This window comes from Elephas maximus, chromosome 20, assembly GCF_024166365.1.
Source record: "Elephas maximus indicus isolate mEleMax1 chromosome 20, mEleMax1 primary haplotype, whole genome shotgun sequence".
In the NCBI taxonomy this organism is placed as follows: Eukaryota; Metazoa; Chordata; class Mammalia; order Proboscidea; family Elephantidae; genus Elephas; species Elephas maximus.
In genome coordinates, this window is record NC_064838.1 from 50,327,994 (window position 1) to 50,345,934 (window position 17,941).

General features: G+C 46.1%; 1 protein-coding gene across 8 annotated transcripts in view; it reads right to left on the reverse strand.

Annotated features, from left to right (window-relative positions):
- Positions 1 to 17,941, reverse strand: part of FYCO1 (FYVE and coiled-coil domain autophagy adaptor 1) — a 107,442-nt gene that overhangs the window by 80,598 nt on the left and 8,903 nt on the right. For all 8 annotated transcript variants that reach the window (XR_007514388.1, XM_049861824.1, XM_049861821.1 and 5 more), the window contains exons 2-6: positions 14,346 to 14,515; positions 10,920 to 11,026; positions 9,336 to 9,461; positions 5,161 to 5,267; positions 2,859 to 3,002 (exon numbers count right to left, since the gene is read on the reverse strand). Coding sequence is in view for 7 of the 8 variants with exons in the window: in XM_049861824.1 (XP_049717781.1) it covers positions 2,859 to 3,002; positions 5,161 to 5,267; positions 9,336 to 9,461; positions 10,920 to 11,026; positions 14,346 to 14,400 (539 nt within the window). In the remaining variant the exon portion in view is untranslated. The remainder of the gene's footprint in view (positions 1 to 2,858; positions 3,003 to 5,160; positions 5,268 to 9,335; positions 9,462 to 10,919; positions 11,027 to 14,345; positions 14,516 to 17,941) is intronic.

Genomic DNA, 17,941 nt, shown 5'->3' on the forward strand with positions numbered 1-17,941 from the left:
ACTGGACAGTGCTAGTCCGGGAATACAAAGTCTTGTGTGATAACTCTCATTTTAGCAGGAACATTGCAAACTAAACATGGTTTTACTTCACCTGAATCTTCTCCTTAATCCAAAATTACTGCATTTTAAAACTTGTTAGTTTCCACAACCCAGCAATTCCACTTCTCAGTATCTGTTCTTAAGGCAGTCACATCTGTGCATAAGGAGACGTATAAGGATGCTCTTTGCAGTACTGGTAGAGTGGAAAAATGGAGCCAGCCTAACTCTTTGTCACTAGGGAAACAGATGAACTATGGCTTATCTGCACCCCCAGAATACTCTACCATCATGGGTCGGTAAAGTTTTTTTTTTTTTTTGTAAAGGGCCCGGTAGTAAATATTTCAGGATTGTGGGCCATATGGTCTCTGTTGAAACTACTCAACTCTGCTACTGTAGCATGAAAAGTGGCCATAGACAATGTGTAAACAAATGGGCAAAGCTGTGCTCCAATAAAACTTTATTTATAAAATCAGATGGTCACCCTGTGGCTGTAGTTTGCCAACCCCTGCTCTATATCTATATTCCATGTGCAAACACAGATAAAAATCTCAAAAACAATGTTCAATTAAAAAGTAAGTTGCAAAAGGATAGCTATCTCATGATTAAATATATGTAAAAAATTTTAAAACATACAAAATAAAATTATACGCTCACATATACATATATATAAAATATTTACGGATACACACAAATAGTAAAAACAAAACATTTGAGAATGACATGCATCAACTATAGGGCTGGGAAAGGGGAAAGGATGGCAGTGGGTGGGGCTTTAGTGGGATCTATATTTTATTTCTTAAGAAAAAGAGTATCAGATATAACAACAACAAAAACTCCACAGGAACCAGGATGAAGGGATCCCACTGGCTAAATACACGACAATTTTTTGGCTTCAAAATAAATAAATACAGTGACAGAATACAACCCACTGAATAAAATAAGAATCCATGAGTCCATACTGATGTAAATGAATAAATGTACTTCCTTATAGTAGAATATCAACTAATAATGTAAAAGGAATAATGGAGTTAGAAAATTACTGCTTGGTTACCACAACAGTAATAATTGATTCAGGCAGGAATTACCAATGGATTCTAAAACTAGTAGATAAGAGACTTATGAGAAACAGGATAATAACATAATGTCCAAGTATCTCTCCAGAAGACATATACTAATTACAAAGAGAGAAACAGTAACTTTACAGAAACCTGGCAAACACCATCTTAACTAAATGATCATGGTTGACCTCATTAGTTATAAAACAAATCAACATTGCATGCGTCTGGACGTAACACACTGAGAAGGATGCAGCACTGCACCTGAGGTATTCTTGCCAACAATGCTGAGCCTGAATCTAAAACTGAGGAAATACCAGGTAAACGCAAACTAAGGAATATTTTACAACATAACTGGTCTGGACTCTTCGAAAATGTCAATGGCATAAAAGACAAAGACCAAGAAACTTCCAAATTAAAGGAGTCCAGAGAGATTTTTTTTTTAGAGAGATGTGACAATTAACTGTAACATGGGATCTGGACAAAGATATTTATTTTATAAAAGACATTACTAGGATAATTGGCAAAATTTGAATGAGGTCTATTGATTAGATATCAATATGTATCAATGCCAATCTTCTGATTTTTATAACTGTACTGAGGCTATAAAAGAGGATGCCCTTGATTTTAAGAAACACACAATGAAGTGCTGAAGAGTAAAAGGGAATCAAGTCTGCAATTTACTCTCAAATGGTTTAGGAAAGAAACCAACATGTCTGTATACAGAGAAGAATTATAAAACAGTTACGGAGGAATACTAACAACTGGGGAAGCAAGGCGAAGGATATATGAGCACTCCACCATTTTTGCAACTTTTCTGTAATTCTGAAATTATTTAAATATAAAAACATTTTTAAAAACCCATCTGAAGTAAATATGGCAAAATGTTAGCTATTAAATCCTGGTGGTTGGTATATACTTTTCTCTACAGAGAAAATAGTTTCTAATCAAAAAATTAAAAATTGAGAAAACCTTATTAACAGAAAGCCAATCAAAACAAAGAAGGCTGGCCTTGCGTTTAGCTGTTTGGTGCTCCACCCTGCTGCCCCCAGCTGTGTGACTGTGGCCAAGTTCCTCTGCTTTCCAAGCCTGTTTCCTAAATGTCTCCTTCTTGGAGGAGCTATGAGGATTCAATATGAAGTGGAGTGATTGGCTGGCTTGATGATCTCGACACAGACAAAAGAAAAACAGGGCAACCTTTCCAGCCTGGGAGCTGTAGGTTTTGCTCCCTCTCTATCTACAGCCTGGAAACCCTGGTGGCATAGTGGTTAAGAGCTACATCTGCTAACCAAAAGGCCAGGAGTTTGAATCCACCAGGGGCTCCTTGGAAACTCTATGGGGCAGTTCTACTCTGTCCTATAGGGTCATTATGAGTCAGAATGGACTTGATAGCAACAAGGCTTATCTACTGCCTAGAAGGTCTCTGTAACAACATTGTAAAAACATGGGTAAGAAAAGCCCAGTTGCTCCCCCACCCCCACTCTCACAAGTCACTTAAAAAAAAGTAAAAGCCTTGGGTTCTGTTTAGGCTTCTCCACGGCCCCCTATCACCTGGCCAGTTAGGTTGGTTTAAAGTTGGAAACCTCTGATGTTCTTGTTAGTCACGATTCAACAAAGTCTGTAAATTTAGCAGACACAAAAGTTGCAAAGCTTTATGTAATTTACTTTGCAAGCAACACTGCTTTGAATAGACTGGTGGCAAACTTCAAAAACCTTGAGCGTTTCTCTCTCCTGTCTTTTAAACCAAGCAGTTCTTCAAAGTACCTGGCAAAAGTTGGCCAGGCAGCATCCAAGTCATAGCCCCTCGATGCCAGGTCAAACTGAACCTCGGTCAGCTCATAGAGGTGGCCCACGATGTCTGAGCTCAGCTTTGGCTTCAGAAATGGGCTTCTTGCATAGTACCAGTCACTGTTGAAAAACATGACGATGTATGAATCACAACGGTAATAAAGAGAGGGACTGAGTGAATTTCACCAGTTTTCCCAACGTGGCTCTGCCTCATCAAATTCCAACTCAGTTTACTAAATTAATTAGACACATAAACGCACCAATTTGATTTTCACTGTAGGAACACGTAACTCTCACTTAAACTTCTTGTTCTTCAAAGAAATTACTGTAATGATCTGGATGCTCATTGTTATGGATTGAATTGACTCCCAGTGCTGGGTCATCTGCTGTGGTTTTCCTACGTGCTGTAAATCCTACCTCTATGATGTTAATGCACGCTGGTGGTGCAGTGGTTAGGCGCCTGGCTGCTAACCAAAAGGTCCACACTTCAAACCCACCAGCCGCTTGTTGGGAACCTGATGGGCAGTTCTACTCTGTCCTATACGGTCACTATGAGTCAGAATCAAGGGCAATGGTTTGTGATGTTGATGAGGCAGGATTAAGAGGCAGTTACCTTGATGAGGTGGGACAGAATCTACGAGATTAGGTTGTGTCTTAAATCAATCTCTTTTGAGACATAAAAGAGAGAAGCAAGGACAGAGAGAGGGACCTCATACCATCACCAAAGTAGTGCCAGGAGCAGAGCGGTTCTTTGGACCCAGGTCCCTGCACTGAGAAGCTTCTAGACCAGGGGAAAATTGATGACAAGAATTGTCCCCCACAGCTGACAGAGAAAGAAAGTGTTCCCTGGAGCTGGCGCCCTGAATTCAGACTTCTAGCCTCCTAGACTGTGAGAGGATACATTTCTGTTTGTTAAAGCCAGCCACTTGCGGTATTTCTGTGATAGCGGCACTAGATAACTAAGATACCCTTCGTATTATTTATGCTATACCTATTTCCCATAAAGGAGGTGAGAAACCTTAAATCTCACTCAACTCATCATGAAAGAGCAGTCATTGGGGAAGGAACACTTCCTTTTTTGAAAGATAACCTCACCTATTCTTCCTCCAGAACTCAACATGGGGCACTGAACTCACGGTTGATTTCCGTCTAGACACCAATTTAAGAGCCAAGAAACAAAACAACTACCCAGAAACGTTATCTGTACTTTGAGGTGGTGGTTATTCCATTTCATGTGAAACACCAAGAGTCAAAACAGGTAACACTGATGAGTTTAAAGATCTATGTGGCTGACATCTGTGAATGGTAATACACTAGAAGTTCAAGTCTTCACCAATACCTGGAACAAAATACCCTTGAAACCAAATGCGCACGCGTTCTTAACTCACGAGGGTTCCCGAAGCCTGCCAAATGCATGAGATACACATCTTTATACGCAAATCCATCTTAAAGGTGAAAAAGGAACTATTTTTCCCCTGATAGTATTATTATTATTATTATTTTAATTCAGAAGTGATTTAGTTCATTAACTGGAAGAACAGTCCCTGGAAAGAGTGGAGGCACAGCTGGAAAAGGGGTGTTGCAAAGTTTCACTGATGGGTTCCTGGTTTGCAGCTCCTAATCTAACCCCCTACCTTTCCCCATGACACACTCCATCCCTGCCTCCCTGCTTCTTTCCCAGTCCCCTGCATCAGCAGCACAAAGGCTGATGCCTACCCGCAGACCACTTGGGCTTCACAGTGGCTCCCAATCCTGGGTGCCCATCACAGTCTCCAGGGAGCCTAGACACCCCAGCAGATGTTGATCCAGTGTCTCAGGTGAGGAGGTCGCAGGCTCTATGGCATTAAAAGCCCACAAGTGGTTCTACTCAGAGGCTGAGGCGGCAACCTGCAGGCCTTCTAGGGTGACCAGTGGAGTCTGCCCATTAGCACCGGCACCCAGGACACTCCATCCTCCAGGGAAACCTGCCTGGCGTGGGATTTAGGAGACCTGGAGCCAAGCTCCAGCTTCACAACTTAGGATCAGTGGGGCCTAGAGAAAGGCATTTGGTCTCTGAGCCTCATTTTTCCCATCTGTAAAAATTCAGTGCTACCTGTCACACGGGCATCAAGGACTGTGTAGAGGGAGAAGAGAATGATGCCGATCTGGAAGGACTCTGCGATGCCAAGGTGTGGCACAAACAGGCAGTGCCGTCGCAGTGGTCATTACTACTCAGGAAGGGACTTCAGTTCATTTCTGAATGGTATGGGGGCAGACCCCAACACTGCCACATATTTACCTGGTGACTTTGGTGTTCATGAAGCACTGCTGTAAGGTGTCTGCCAGCCTCTGGTGCACCAGGGAATAGCGAATAAATGCTCTTCCTTTCCCCAGAGATGTTCGGAGCTGGAAGAAGCAGATTGCATGAAGGTGAACTCCAGATACAGACCTCGCGGCCTCATGGGTGGCTTGCAAAAACCAGATCCATGGCAGAAAACGTCACCCAGTTCTACCCTGAGCATTTGCTTCACTCATGTCCCTCAAGGGACACAGACACAAGACAATGCTACCCCAGAGAGAGAGGCCTCAGGTGGGCAGACTACTTACAGGCCTTCATCCTGAGAGTAATCTGTACTTTAGCAAACATGTCAAGGAAGATGTGTTATTGACAGGCTCCCAAAAACCTGATCTGTGGATCCTACTAGAATGTCAGGCTCTCTCCTCTGCCCCATCAGAATCTCTAGGTTTGGAGTCAGATATAAAACTGATTTAATTTGGAATATATAGAATAAAACTTGGAAGTAAATGAAGGGCATCCCGCACCAGAAGCGAGCTTAAGGAATAAGAGATAGTCTCAGCTTGGCTAAAGTCTGGGCTTGTTTCAAGGTATAAAGGGGACAGGTGTGGGGGAGGAGGGCTAAAGGGCTGGGCTGCCGCACTCATGGAAGAGGGAAAAGAGAGTAGGAGAAAAGGCAAAAGTGTTTAAAGGAGATTTTTAAGAAGTTTTGCTGGACATGTGACTGCCTCCTCTCTGTCCTACGAAACCATCAACTAAAATCCACATATCTGCCAACACATTCCCAGGTGGACTTGTTTCTTTTCAGATATGTCAACTCACTGCATTTAGTTAGAAGGTGCCCAGGAGAGAGCAGGGCTGTCTCTAGGCAGCCCCATCACACTGGGATAATGAAAAAAAGGACACGGGTCTATTCCTGGAACCCTGAGGTGAACAGCGCAGGAGGGCCAGTGCAGGCCTGTCTTCAAAACCTCCCCCCATAGTAGTGCCCCACTACAAAATCAACTCAGAGCAAGGAGATGTGACTATAACTCACTTGAGGTTTAAATTCACCTCTCAAAACAGTTTCTAAAGAGGCTTCTGGAAGCTTGTTTCGATGGAGGTGGATATGCTGGTCAGAGAAAGCAGAGCTCTGCCGAATGTGGGCACACAGATAGAAAAAAAGGGACAGAAGATGCTGGATGGAAACCAGTTTGCACACCAGGATTCATACTCCTGATGCTTTAGCCCCAGAAGCTCAAGAAAAGCAGGCAGGAATTCAAAACCTCCCAACCTACCACACACACCTGTTCAGTCAGCTCTGGCTCTGAGTGGCGCTGAGTCAGGACCCGTGCCTCCCCAACCCTTCAAACATTCCCTGGGTGGTGCAGTTCGCGCTCCACTACTAAACCTAAAGGTTGGTAGGTCAAACCCACCCAGCGGCACCACAGAAGCCTGTGATCTGCTTCTGTTAAGACTACAGCCAAGAAAATCCCATAGAGCAATTCTACTCTGTAACATGAATCAGAATCAAGTGGACGTCAATGTGTTATACGTAGCAGGGAGGGAGGAGCAGTGGCTTGACCAAAAGAAGGTCCTAATACCCCATACTATTCGGATGCCAACTACTGCGCTGGATAGAGACAGGAAACATATGGCACAGCCTCAAGCATCGGCATGTTAATGTGGGTGGAAAAATCCCAGTAGAGCGCCTTTTAGCTCAGACCTACATCTCTCCCGGTTGCTGACTCAAGGAAATGATACCATGATATGAAACGGTTTTTAAAAAAATAAAAAGGTGTGAAACCTCATGAACTACAGAAGCTGTAAGTCATTTCTCCATGTGAATTTTGCAGGTTTTGTGTAGCCAGACACCCAGAAATGAAGTTGGGCAGCAGCCTGACCTACTGGCTTTATAAAAACAACCAGGGCGTGGATGCAGATAGTTGATCTTGACAGATGCCCGGGGTGGGGAGGAAATCTTCATGACATTCCACACCCAAACCCTTTTCCACTGATGAGTGAGGTGAGAACAAAGCTTTTGGTGGTGATAACCAGGAAATGCAGGCTGAGAGCTGCTGGGCAAGGCACTGTGAAGTGCCTTGCTCATACAAGCACACTCATACACAGGCGCCTCAGAATGCAATAAGGACCTCACATAACAGCCTACATCTGTAAGAACCTAACATGTGGCTTCTCCTTATTATTAGCACACTGGCCATTATCACAGCCTTTAGAACGTTCACTACAACTTTTTAAATAGCAACCATCTGAGGCTATATTTTTAAATCAGGCCTATTAACTGAATTGATTGTACATAAAGGGAGATACATATTTTACAAGTTATTATTAAACATCCTTTGGGGAAGGATGCAATAGTTCCTTTTTACTCTAAACAAAAAACTGCATGGCCTTTTTATGTATTTATTTTTGAGATCGTGGGTCCGCTTTCATTGCCTAATTCCTTAATTTTTCAGCATCTAATCAGAACCTATGCACACTATAGTGAGAAGTGATACGGTAGCAGCAAAGGACAGGAAGTCTGCAGGATACACAAGAGCCAATTCTGCTTTAAACCAGGCCACTGGGCAGCAGCCTGATGCCAAGCGGCACCCAGGTCTGACCCTGTTCATCACAGTCAGACAGTTCTGGCTGCGCCCGTTCGGAGGCTCTGGAAATGGCTTATTGGAGCCTTGAAGTATTTTAGCCCAAACTGCTCCCTCCCATCCCCAAAGGGGCCTGAGAGGCCCCAAAAATGCTTCCTATCCATTAACTTTCACCCTTTGACTTGACCCGGGTGGCACTTGATTATGAAAGTTAAACCAAGTATCCAGCAGCCCATCCAGCCTAGTAATGGTCTAAGCCATTCTATCCAGTGGATCCCAGAGAGCACAGTCTTCAATGAAGTTGAAACAACCAGACCCTATGGGAAGCAGAGCCTATGCCAGCCACCAAAAAACAATGTCTGTGAAAGCAGGGATGCTTTTTGCTTCTAGGAAGTCCGTTTTCCTGGCCTTGAGTTGTCTAAAGGTCTGAGCGCATTATGAGAAAAGGTCACTAGCCAAATGGGGATGTGTGTCAGTATTTTGTAACCCTGAGGAATGACAAGTAAAACTAAATTTATTTCCAGATTTCAGCTGCCCGAAGTTATGGAGTTGCTCTGATGCAGCAGCTGAGAAGCAGAAGGGAGGAGAGTGACAATGTCAATTCCTTCCAGATTTACGGAGGAGGCTGACAATGAGAAAGCCTTCCAGATTTCAGACACATTAACACAATGCTCTACATCAGGGACCCATGTGTCCCACCAGGCAAGAGCTCACAAGGCCTGCCTCCACTACACGGACATTGAAGACACTCAGAGAACACACTCTTCTGCGCCAGCACCCCTCCTCATTTCCTCAGCTAAATGTCAGCTGGTGCGGCTGGTGGAAACTGCACAGCTCTTGATGTCAGCGTACCTGACACCGTCACGCTCTATAAGAAGAAACACGTTCAGCTCCAGCTGGCATGACGGGGAGGGGAGCTCTTCCCAGAACACCTGACCCTGCCACCCTTTGCAGGAGATGGGCCAGGGAACACGTCTGTTGACTGAAAAGTGAGTCCTGGATGGGCGAGACTGGTGAAAAAGGGGGTGATAGATTCATGGGACATGTGGAGAGAAAAGGAGAGGCAGATAGAGAGAGAAGGAGGAAGAGAGAGATGTGTGTGGGTGTTGTGTGTGTGTGTGCATGCATGTGTAAAGCCCCCTCCCCTTGTTTGTTGTTCTGGAGTTTTATAGGGTGGCAAAGCCATGGTATTTTGCTCTCCAGGGGCTTGGAACCAAATGTGGGAAGTCGCTTTGCATGCCAGCATTTTAAGATATGGCACCTGAAATCCCACATCACTCTCTTCATTTCGAATCCAAGGTTCCTGGCCAAAGGGTAGGGAAAGCAGCCTAGTAAACCCCTTAAGAATTTTATCTAAAACAGACTCCAGATGGAACTATTGCTTTGCCTGGTAAACGCTTGCTAACATGCTTTCTCCCGGAGCTTGAACCACAGCAACGGCGGGCACTGAGAATATCTGGACTGGGTTTCTTAACTTCTCAACCACCCGTAAGCCCTCACTTCTTCACTTCGTTGTCTGCAGCAATGGTCTCTGCAAAGATGCTCAAGGCAGGCGAGAAGATGTACGGCCCTTGGCTGCTCTGCTTGGCTTACCTCAGAAATAGACTTGACAAATCGGATCCCGTCATTGGCCCCTTTCACTTTGGCCAGGCAGTCACAGAAGTAATCCCAGTAGTCCTTCCTGTGGCCCAGGAGGGTGGCCTTCTCCTTCTGATCAAACTGGGGGAGGAAAAGAACAGCGAGAAGAGGACTCAACTCACTGCTGAAGAGATAAATAGTAACAACAGCTTCTTAGCTGCCTTGCATTGAGCTTAGCCCTTTATTGGCATTATTTTTATCCTCAACAATTCTGGAAAGTGAGGGTGTTTTGATACCCAATTTATAGATGAGGAAACTCAGGCTTAGAGAGGTTAAGTAACTGGCTCAAAGTCACGTAACTATGAAATTTAGGAAAAACAGCCCCAAAAGAGATTTATCCCTCAAAGGTGTCTCCATGCAGAGTCGGGTGGGTGACAACCAAAGATGCCATTAATGCATGATAAAGACAAGTGAAAAGTCTTAAGGGCAATACGAAGAGTGTTACCTATGTTCCAATACTATGTTTTAACACATGTACAATAAATTGAAATAAATGTCAGCTATGAGTCATTTCAAATCCAAAACATAAAAAACTGGCTTAATTGGGGGTGGGGGGAAGGTCCATACGCATTTTCACAATGTAGAACAGAGAACCTGTCGAAAAGGCAGGCCCTTCAACACAGTGAGGCCTCTCCTCCAGTGGGCTCCATCCTACATGCTTTGGTGGGACAAGAGGTTGCAAAGTAATTGTGTTCAAAATGATATAGGTATACCTTTCTATAACATTTTATAGCATTTTTTTCTGATTATAAAAGTAATATATGCATATATTATTAACAAACCTGGAGAAAACAAGAGAAAAAAAAATTGTGTTTAATATCACCACCCTAAGATAATTTCTGTTAACATTTTGGTCCATTTTGTTCCCGCCACTTTTAGCTGCATGCATGTTTCCACATCTACAGAGTTCTCCAAAGCTGTGCTTCTTGAACTAAGCAGGCATAAGAGGTATGCCATGAATTTGTTAAAACAGTTTCCTGGGCTGACTCCAGAGATGATGATTAGGGTTAGGATTAGGGTTAGGGGTGGGAACTGATAACTTATTTCTAACAAGCTCCTAGGTGATGCTGATGCTGTTGGTCTACAGAACACACTTTTGAGTAGCAAGGATCTAGCACAGGGACATACGGATAATCTCCAGAGGGTCCACACACTCCTGGAAATTGCCTGAAAAAGTGCTGATTAGTGCGTGCATATAAGCATGTCTGTTTGAAAAGAGAGTCTGTAGCTTCTCACCAAACTCTCAAAAGTTTATGTGACTGCCCAAGTTAAGATCCTTGCTACACAGTGACCTTGTGACCTGCCTGAAGATGACCTCAATCTCTAAAGAATGTTCTTGATTTCCCAAACCATGCTAAGGATTACATTCTGCTTCCCTGAAGATGGAGTTCTTTTTGGGGACGGCTCTGACCTTCAGTCTAAACATGAGGGCTTAATGGCTCTGTTGAGCTTTTTGAGCCACATCCTGAATGCTGATGAGTAACCCAAGCGGGAAACAAGACAACAGGGGAAAACCAACTCATTACAGGAACTACTTACCTGAAGGAGATACTCAAGCTTATAAGAAAACTTATGCAAGCTGGTGCTGTCATCTGTGATGGGCTCTTCTGCTTCCTTAAATTCCTTACTTAGTTCTGTCACGGCATCTTTAAGACAACAAACATGAACACGTAACCAGATGAAAGCTGACCTCAGAGAGAGAACCAGGAATAATCCCAGGAAGCCAGAGGAATAAGTGACAGCAAAGCACCTTGGAAACTCAGTTATATGTAAATGTCCTTGGGATACAACTCCAAGGCAGAGATGATTAAAATGTCCTGAGAGCCCATGGGCAAATGTCTTGGTCATCCCTGTAAGCCCACCACCCAGACCTTGTAATCTGCATGCAGTGGTTGGTCAATAAATGTTTCCTGTGTGCATGAATCATTCAGCAGTCCCCTAATGCTGACTTCCAGAAAGCTTTATGCTTTATTCTGGCCATGTTTTTTGTTATTCTTCACCATAACCTTACTGGCTCAGTACAGGTGAGTCCAGCTTCAAGAAAACCCAGTATGTGCAAATAATCCTAGCGATAATGACAGTCCCAACAACGTTCATTTCTGTTCACTGAGTGCCTAGTATGTGCCAGGCCTTTACATGTATTTCTCATTTGATATGCACTGGGAAGCAGGGACTGCCTTGTTTGAATAAGTCTCAGATGCAGTTAATTTTAAGATGCATCCCAATTTCAGAGATGTTAAAATGTGAAAAAAAGGACAGCTGAGAATCAATGAAACTGGTAACATCGTCCCCGTTTTACAGGCAAGGAACTCACGGAGAGGTCAGAGCAGGATCCTGCGTAGCAAGCAGCAGAGCTGGAAGGAATACCCTGGTTTCTCAAGATCTTTCTCACTATAGAAGCCACCTCTTGATGTCTAAGGTATTTTGCCTCCTTATCCATAAAAGGGAAAAGCCACCTGTTGACACAAACTCACTACTTCTGCTATGGAACAGAGAAACTGTTGGAAGCTGGATTTGGTTGACTGAGATGCTAAGAAAAATTTCCCCAGCTGAGGTGGCTGGGACATGATGGACAAAACTTTCTTCTCTGACAATTCTTAAAAAAAAAGAAGTCCCTAACCCCTGCTCCCACACACCGTGGTTTGAAAGCAGACCTGCCCAGAATTGAAGCTGAGCCTGAGCTGGCTGAAAATGTAATCAGCACTGATCCCTTGGGCAAAGGTCAGCAAATGGGGAAGACAGGTTGTTGGGACTGACTCTTACAACAAGTGGCTGCTGCCCAGATGCGCCCTGTTAGAAGAGAGCCAAGGGATAGGGTCCTGGGAAAAACACACAGCTTTCCTCCTCCACCATCAGGCTGGATAAATGTGCACAACCAACATTCCATTGATCTGGAAACTTTTGATGCTTTGAAAGAGGCAGCCCTTGGGTATGAAACATGAAAATCTCAGCTCTAATCTCTGATAATCCAAATGTATTATTTATTAATATTAGTGTTATATGAATTATATATTTGATTCCCCCAACAATCCTGAGAAGTGGGTGTGATCACATGAAGGAAGCAACTGCACCTTGGAAAAGTGATGAGACTTGCCCAACATCTTCCAGGGTTAAGAGGCAGAGCCAGGAGCTGACCCCAAGCCTGCCTGACTCCAAAGCCCCTCATAAGTGCTGTTACTGGGAAGATAAGCGAGCTGCCCACAGGTGTAAAGGCTGTACGCTGCACAAGGATGCCTTGGCGAAGGAGGCACCACTCTGGTGGTGGATGCTGTAGACTCCTATCCTCATTATGACACTGACCAACAGATGAAAATAAAGGGTCTTCAGAAAAGGGTACCTTTTAAAAAGCGCCTCCCCAAAGTGCTCTGTGGCTGGGTATAAGACATTGAGACTGTCCCAGGATGCCAGGGACAACCAGACCCAACCAGCACCTGGGGTGGAAAACAGTAACTGAACAAATGTAAACACCTTCCTTTTTCTCCTCCAGAGCACAGTTCCACAGGAGCTCTATCTGAGGGCCTTCTCTTCCCTCCCAATAAGGAATTTCTGGGCAAGAACTCCCAAAGTTACCCTGGAGAATCAGGGACTGAAACACAGACAAGGTTGTCTACTTTGGGGAGAAACCTTTGAAAGCCAGTGACAAACTCTGATTTGCAGGGACTGTCGTTTTTACTTTCTCTGCCTCTCTATGAAGATTAAAGAAAAGTTTCTCACATTTGAGCTGGATGTAGACTGAGGTGGTTAAGAGCAGAGACTGGCCCCGGGCTGCTGATTCAAACCCAGGCTCTGCCACTGACTGGGCAGGTGGCCTTAGGCAAGTGACTTAACCTTCTATCCCTGTTTCCTGATCCACAAAATGGCAATAACAATGGCACTCACTCACAGGGCCAAATGTGAGGACTCAATGAGTTCCTGCCCGGAAGATGTGTAGAATGGTACCTGGCACACATGAAATTATCGGCTGTTAGTGTGACAAGGCATTATTACCAGGAGATAACAAGCCTCAGAACGTGATTTTATCTCACTGACTTTTGATTTCTGGCCCCGACTAGACCAGTGGCCCTTGGGATGAGAGATGGCTGTTGGTCATCACTGTGCCTGAGCAGTTAGGAACCTGGGCCTTCAGCTGTCAGCAAAGTGTCACGTGAACTCTGCAAGCACAGAGGAAGTGGTTGGCTACAGGCTGTATTGTAGTGAAAGTGCTGGAGCTCCATATAGGCTCCCAAGGGCAGCCCTGGTGATCTGTGGGGGATGGAAGCCCTGCCAAAATTCTGACCCTTGGCCATCATCTGAAAGGGAGAGACCCAGGCCTTACAATTTGGAGAAAGCAGTTGGTTCCTTCTGAGTCTATTAAGCTTTATCTGCATCTGTCCCTGCCTTCCTTTCTTCAGAGACAAGGGCTATAAGTCAGAGTCTCTCTCACTGGGGAGCATTGTGTGCAGTGAAGTCGGAGAGGTGACAGGCCAAGGACTGGAGTGTGTCACAGGCAACAGGCTGTCTGCCTCCCAAGACCAGGTGCGAGAGCAAAACAAGTCAGTCGGGTATCTGGCTTTCCTGCTCCAAGGAGGGAGAATATTTTTCCCCAAATGAACCAATTTCATCAGAGCCCACAGTTTCATGATTTCACCAAAGACTTGACAGTTGGGGAACATACACAGACACACACAGACATACAGACACAGGCACACACACATACTGTCTCTGAAACCAGAGCCCGTTCAGGAGACAGGTATTTGGTTTTCTTTACACACTGGCTTTACAGTGCCCTGAGAGAAGGGCCAGGCGCGCTCTCCCGGCCTCACACGGGGCAGAAATTCGAGCCTCAAATATTTCAATATGATGTGTGCTGAGGGCTCCAGTTACTCCCAGCGTGCACAAAGATGAAGGGGCTAAATTTCAGCTGGCAGTGGAAAAAGCACTGCTCCCTCAAGATCAGACCTGGTGTGGCCCACGAGCTAGCCATACCTTGCATATCGTGGATAATTCTCTGGAGCTGGCTCTCTGCACTGGTAGAAGCCATGGCGAGTGGTTGGGGTCTCTTGGCTAGGTGCCTCCTGCCTGCGTGCAGAGAAAGGCTTAGAACTTCAGCCCTCCGTGGCTGTCCAGTCAGCAGAGGTCACGCTCCTTGGCAGCACCTGCGTAGGGGAGAGGAGGTCATGGGGGAAGCAGCCACAGACTCAATTTAAAGGCAGTATTAGAGAAGTCCTGCTCTGGGTACCATGTTGCCCCATCTGGGCAACTTCCCTCAAGGGAAGGCCTTGCTTTCTGGGTGGCCTTGCTCTGTGGGCCTTCTCTGGTTTGCTCTGACACACATATATTCTGACACAAAGCCCTGGCTTGGGGCATAAAAAGAAACAAGAACAACTGAATGGCAAGGCCTATTTTTCCTGAGACTCCCTCTCTTTCTGCCCTCGTACATAGGACTGCCTCATTTTCCATCCTTAAAAGCGCTCCCCCCACCCCCTTATACAAAGGCTGGAACTAGCTCAACCCCAATTCGGGCCAAACCCCTGATTCAACCCCACTAAGCCTAAGGCACCAGCTACCACCTAATCCCTGACTCCACACACCGGCCCCGCCTCCTCCTCAGACATTCTCTCTCGGAGGAGTGGTCGGCAATCTCTGGCCAGGCAGCCTGGGGACATGAGGCTGAGGACACATACCCTCAGGGCTTCTTCACCTACGGAAGCTGGGCTTGCCTGCAGGAGGAGCGGCTCCCCGGTCAGAAGGTCTGCTAGCCTCCAGCTGCCCAGCGTCTGGATGTTCAGACCCTGCCTGGCTGCCACCCAGGGCCCTGCACAGCCTCCAGTACCACTAGTCAAGGGAGGAGTCTCTATTTTAAGGTCGGTCACAGTCCTCTTGCAGCTGCTGAGTCCTGAGTAACCAGCCCTATTTGGGCAGCTGTTGAAGTGATTTAAGGACACAGTAGAGGCTGGAGACCAACAAAGGTGAGACGTGAGCAGCCCTGGAAAGAGGTCTGGATGTGTGTTTGCACACTCCTGTGTCCTTCCTTCAGAACCTCCCAGTCTTCCTTCTGATGCCTAACACAACGCCATGTTTGCTGGCAAAAGCAGACAGTGAGACCTGAGATGGCCGTAATAACAGCTGCTACTAAATGAGGGCCTACTGTGTGCCTCACTGTTACATGCTTGATCACTTTTCATTCTTTTTTCATTCTTACAATCACACCAGCCGGGGGTGGAGGGGTGGGGGGGATAACGTCCCTGTTTACAAAGAAGAAATCGAGATTCAGAGAAGTCATGTGACTGGTTTCAGCCAGTAAAGGGTGGATGCGTGGCTTGAACCCTGGTCAGCCTGCTTTCAAACCTTGTTGTTTTTCCAGTATGCCCTGCTGACCCTTTATGACTGAGCCACTGTTGCTACAATAAATGACCAGCCACGTCCACCTGCTTCTGGGAACCACCCTGAACCCCAGCTTCTCCCACATAATGTGCCACTGGCCAGAGTGTTCCTAACGCGTGCTGGCCCTCGCTCTCCCACTGCCATCTTCCCTTGGCTGGCCCAGGAGTCAAGAAAAGGAGATGCTAGAATGGAACCGGTCCCCAGGTCCCCAACCTCAGCCTCCTCCAAATATTTACTTAAACGTTCCAGCGTCAGCCTGAGGAGAGAAGGCCAGTCATGTGGCAAATATACCTAGGGCCTATTTTTAACTAACAAACCTCTGTAGCTCTGACTCGGTGAAAACAAGGCCCGCAGAGGGCTTCTCCGGCTGAGGAGGAGGGAAACAGATACCAGTACCATACCCGGAGTAGAGATTCAGAGGATCTATAGAGCACCCCAAAGGCTCCCCAGCAAGTGCTGGCACCCTGTCCATCATGGACACAAGCCTGAGAGTGGGAGCAGTTAACCAGAAGCCAGCCTGCCCATCCCCAGCTTCTCTCCACATAGCCTCCTGAACACAGCGGCTGCGCAGGGACCGGCCAGGGCCCTACAGAGAGCCAGAGCCCCAGGCTCAGCTGACATCTGAGGGGAAGGCCTCTGGCACCCAGGCAGACATTTCACAGCCAAGCAGAGAGGGCCAAGGACCACACTGTCAATGCACAGCTGCCCCAGCACCCACATCTCACCAAGTACCTACTGTGGGCAGGCTGGGGAAACAGAGGTACACAAGGTACATCCCAGCCTTACAGAAGCGCAGCCGACCACCAAGGAGACAGACGGAAAAATCAGTATCCAGATAGCATGCAAGAGGCCCATGCAGAGACATGGGTAAAACGTCTGGGCACTCAGCAATGAAAACGAACGATCCTCTGATATATGCAACGGCCTGGATGAACCGCAAATGCATTACGCTGAGCGAAAGAAGCCACATTTAAAAGGCTACGTACATCATGATTCCACTTATATGACAGTCTTGCAAAGGAACAACTATTAGGAGAGAAATCAGATGAGCAGGTGCCAGGGCTTAGGGTGAGGGCAGAGTTTGACTATAAAGGAGCAGGGGGTGATGGAACTATCCTGTACTTTGATTATGGCAGTAGTTGTTGTTGCTGGTTGCTGTCCAGTCGATTCCCACTCATGAAGACTCCATGTGTGTCAGAGTAGAACTGCTCTATAGGGTTTTCAAGACTGTGACCTTTCAGAAGCAGACTGCCTGGCCATTCTTCCAAGGTGCCTCTGGGTTCGTTTGAGCTGCCAACCTTTCGTTAATGGTCAAGTACTTAACCGTCTGCACCACCCATGATATATACATGATTGTATACATTGGTCAAAATTAACATAGCTGTACACTATGTGAATTTTATTGTATATAAATTATACTTCCAAAAAAAGCAGCATTGTGATAAATTTTTAAAAATGCAAAGAGGAAGGGAAAATTAATCTTGCCTGGGGGCGGGAAATGGTGGTAGATACACTGCAATGGCAACTGAGTTGGTCTAGGCCTGAAAAATTAACAGAAGGCCATCGAAGAGACCCAAGGAGGAAAGGGCACGCTGGTGGAGGCCACAGCAGAAGTAAAGGCTGGTCCTCTGCCAGCATTCACCTCACCTGGCTGTTGTCAACACAGAGGGTCTTGGAGCTTCTGGAAGAAATAATCTTGGAGGACAACGACTGGACTAATACCCCATGAGTCCTCAAATGAGGCCCACTGGGTCGTCTGTGTGTATAACTAGGGGGCGAGACTCCAAGACTGGTGGAGTTTGGCAAGGAAGCAATAGCAACAACAGAGTCTGAGTAACTTATCCATGTCCCGGCCGGAACAACGCACAAACATACAAGCAGCTGGCTGGATGCCCTGGCAATCAGCTCTGATCCAGAGTCTGGCATGTGGGAAGCAGTGTCTGCCACATCTTGGCGTGATGAATTCGAACACAGAAACATGCTCTCTGAGACGCCTCAGAGTGCTGGTGAACAACATCCTGAGCCCAGCAAGCGTTCTCTGACCCTCACAGTGCCTCAGCTGGTGCCAAGTTCCCTGGTCAATGGATGAGCTGTGCTGGCCCAGTGATCACACAAGCTGAGTTTCCAAACAGCAGGCCACGGGAACAAGGCCTAAGAAACTGACTGCAGGGCCAGTGTGTCACATGGTCATAGTGGAC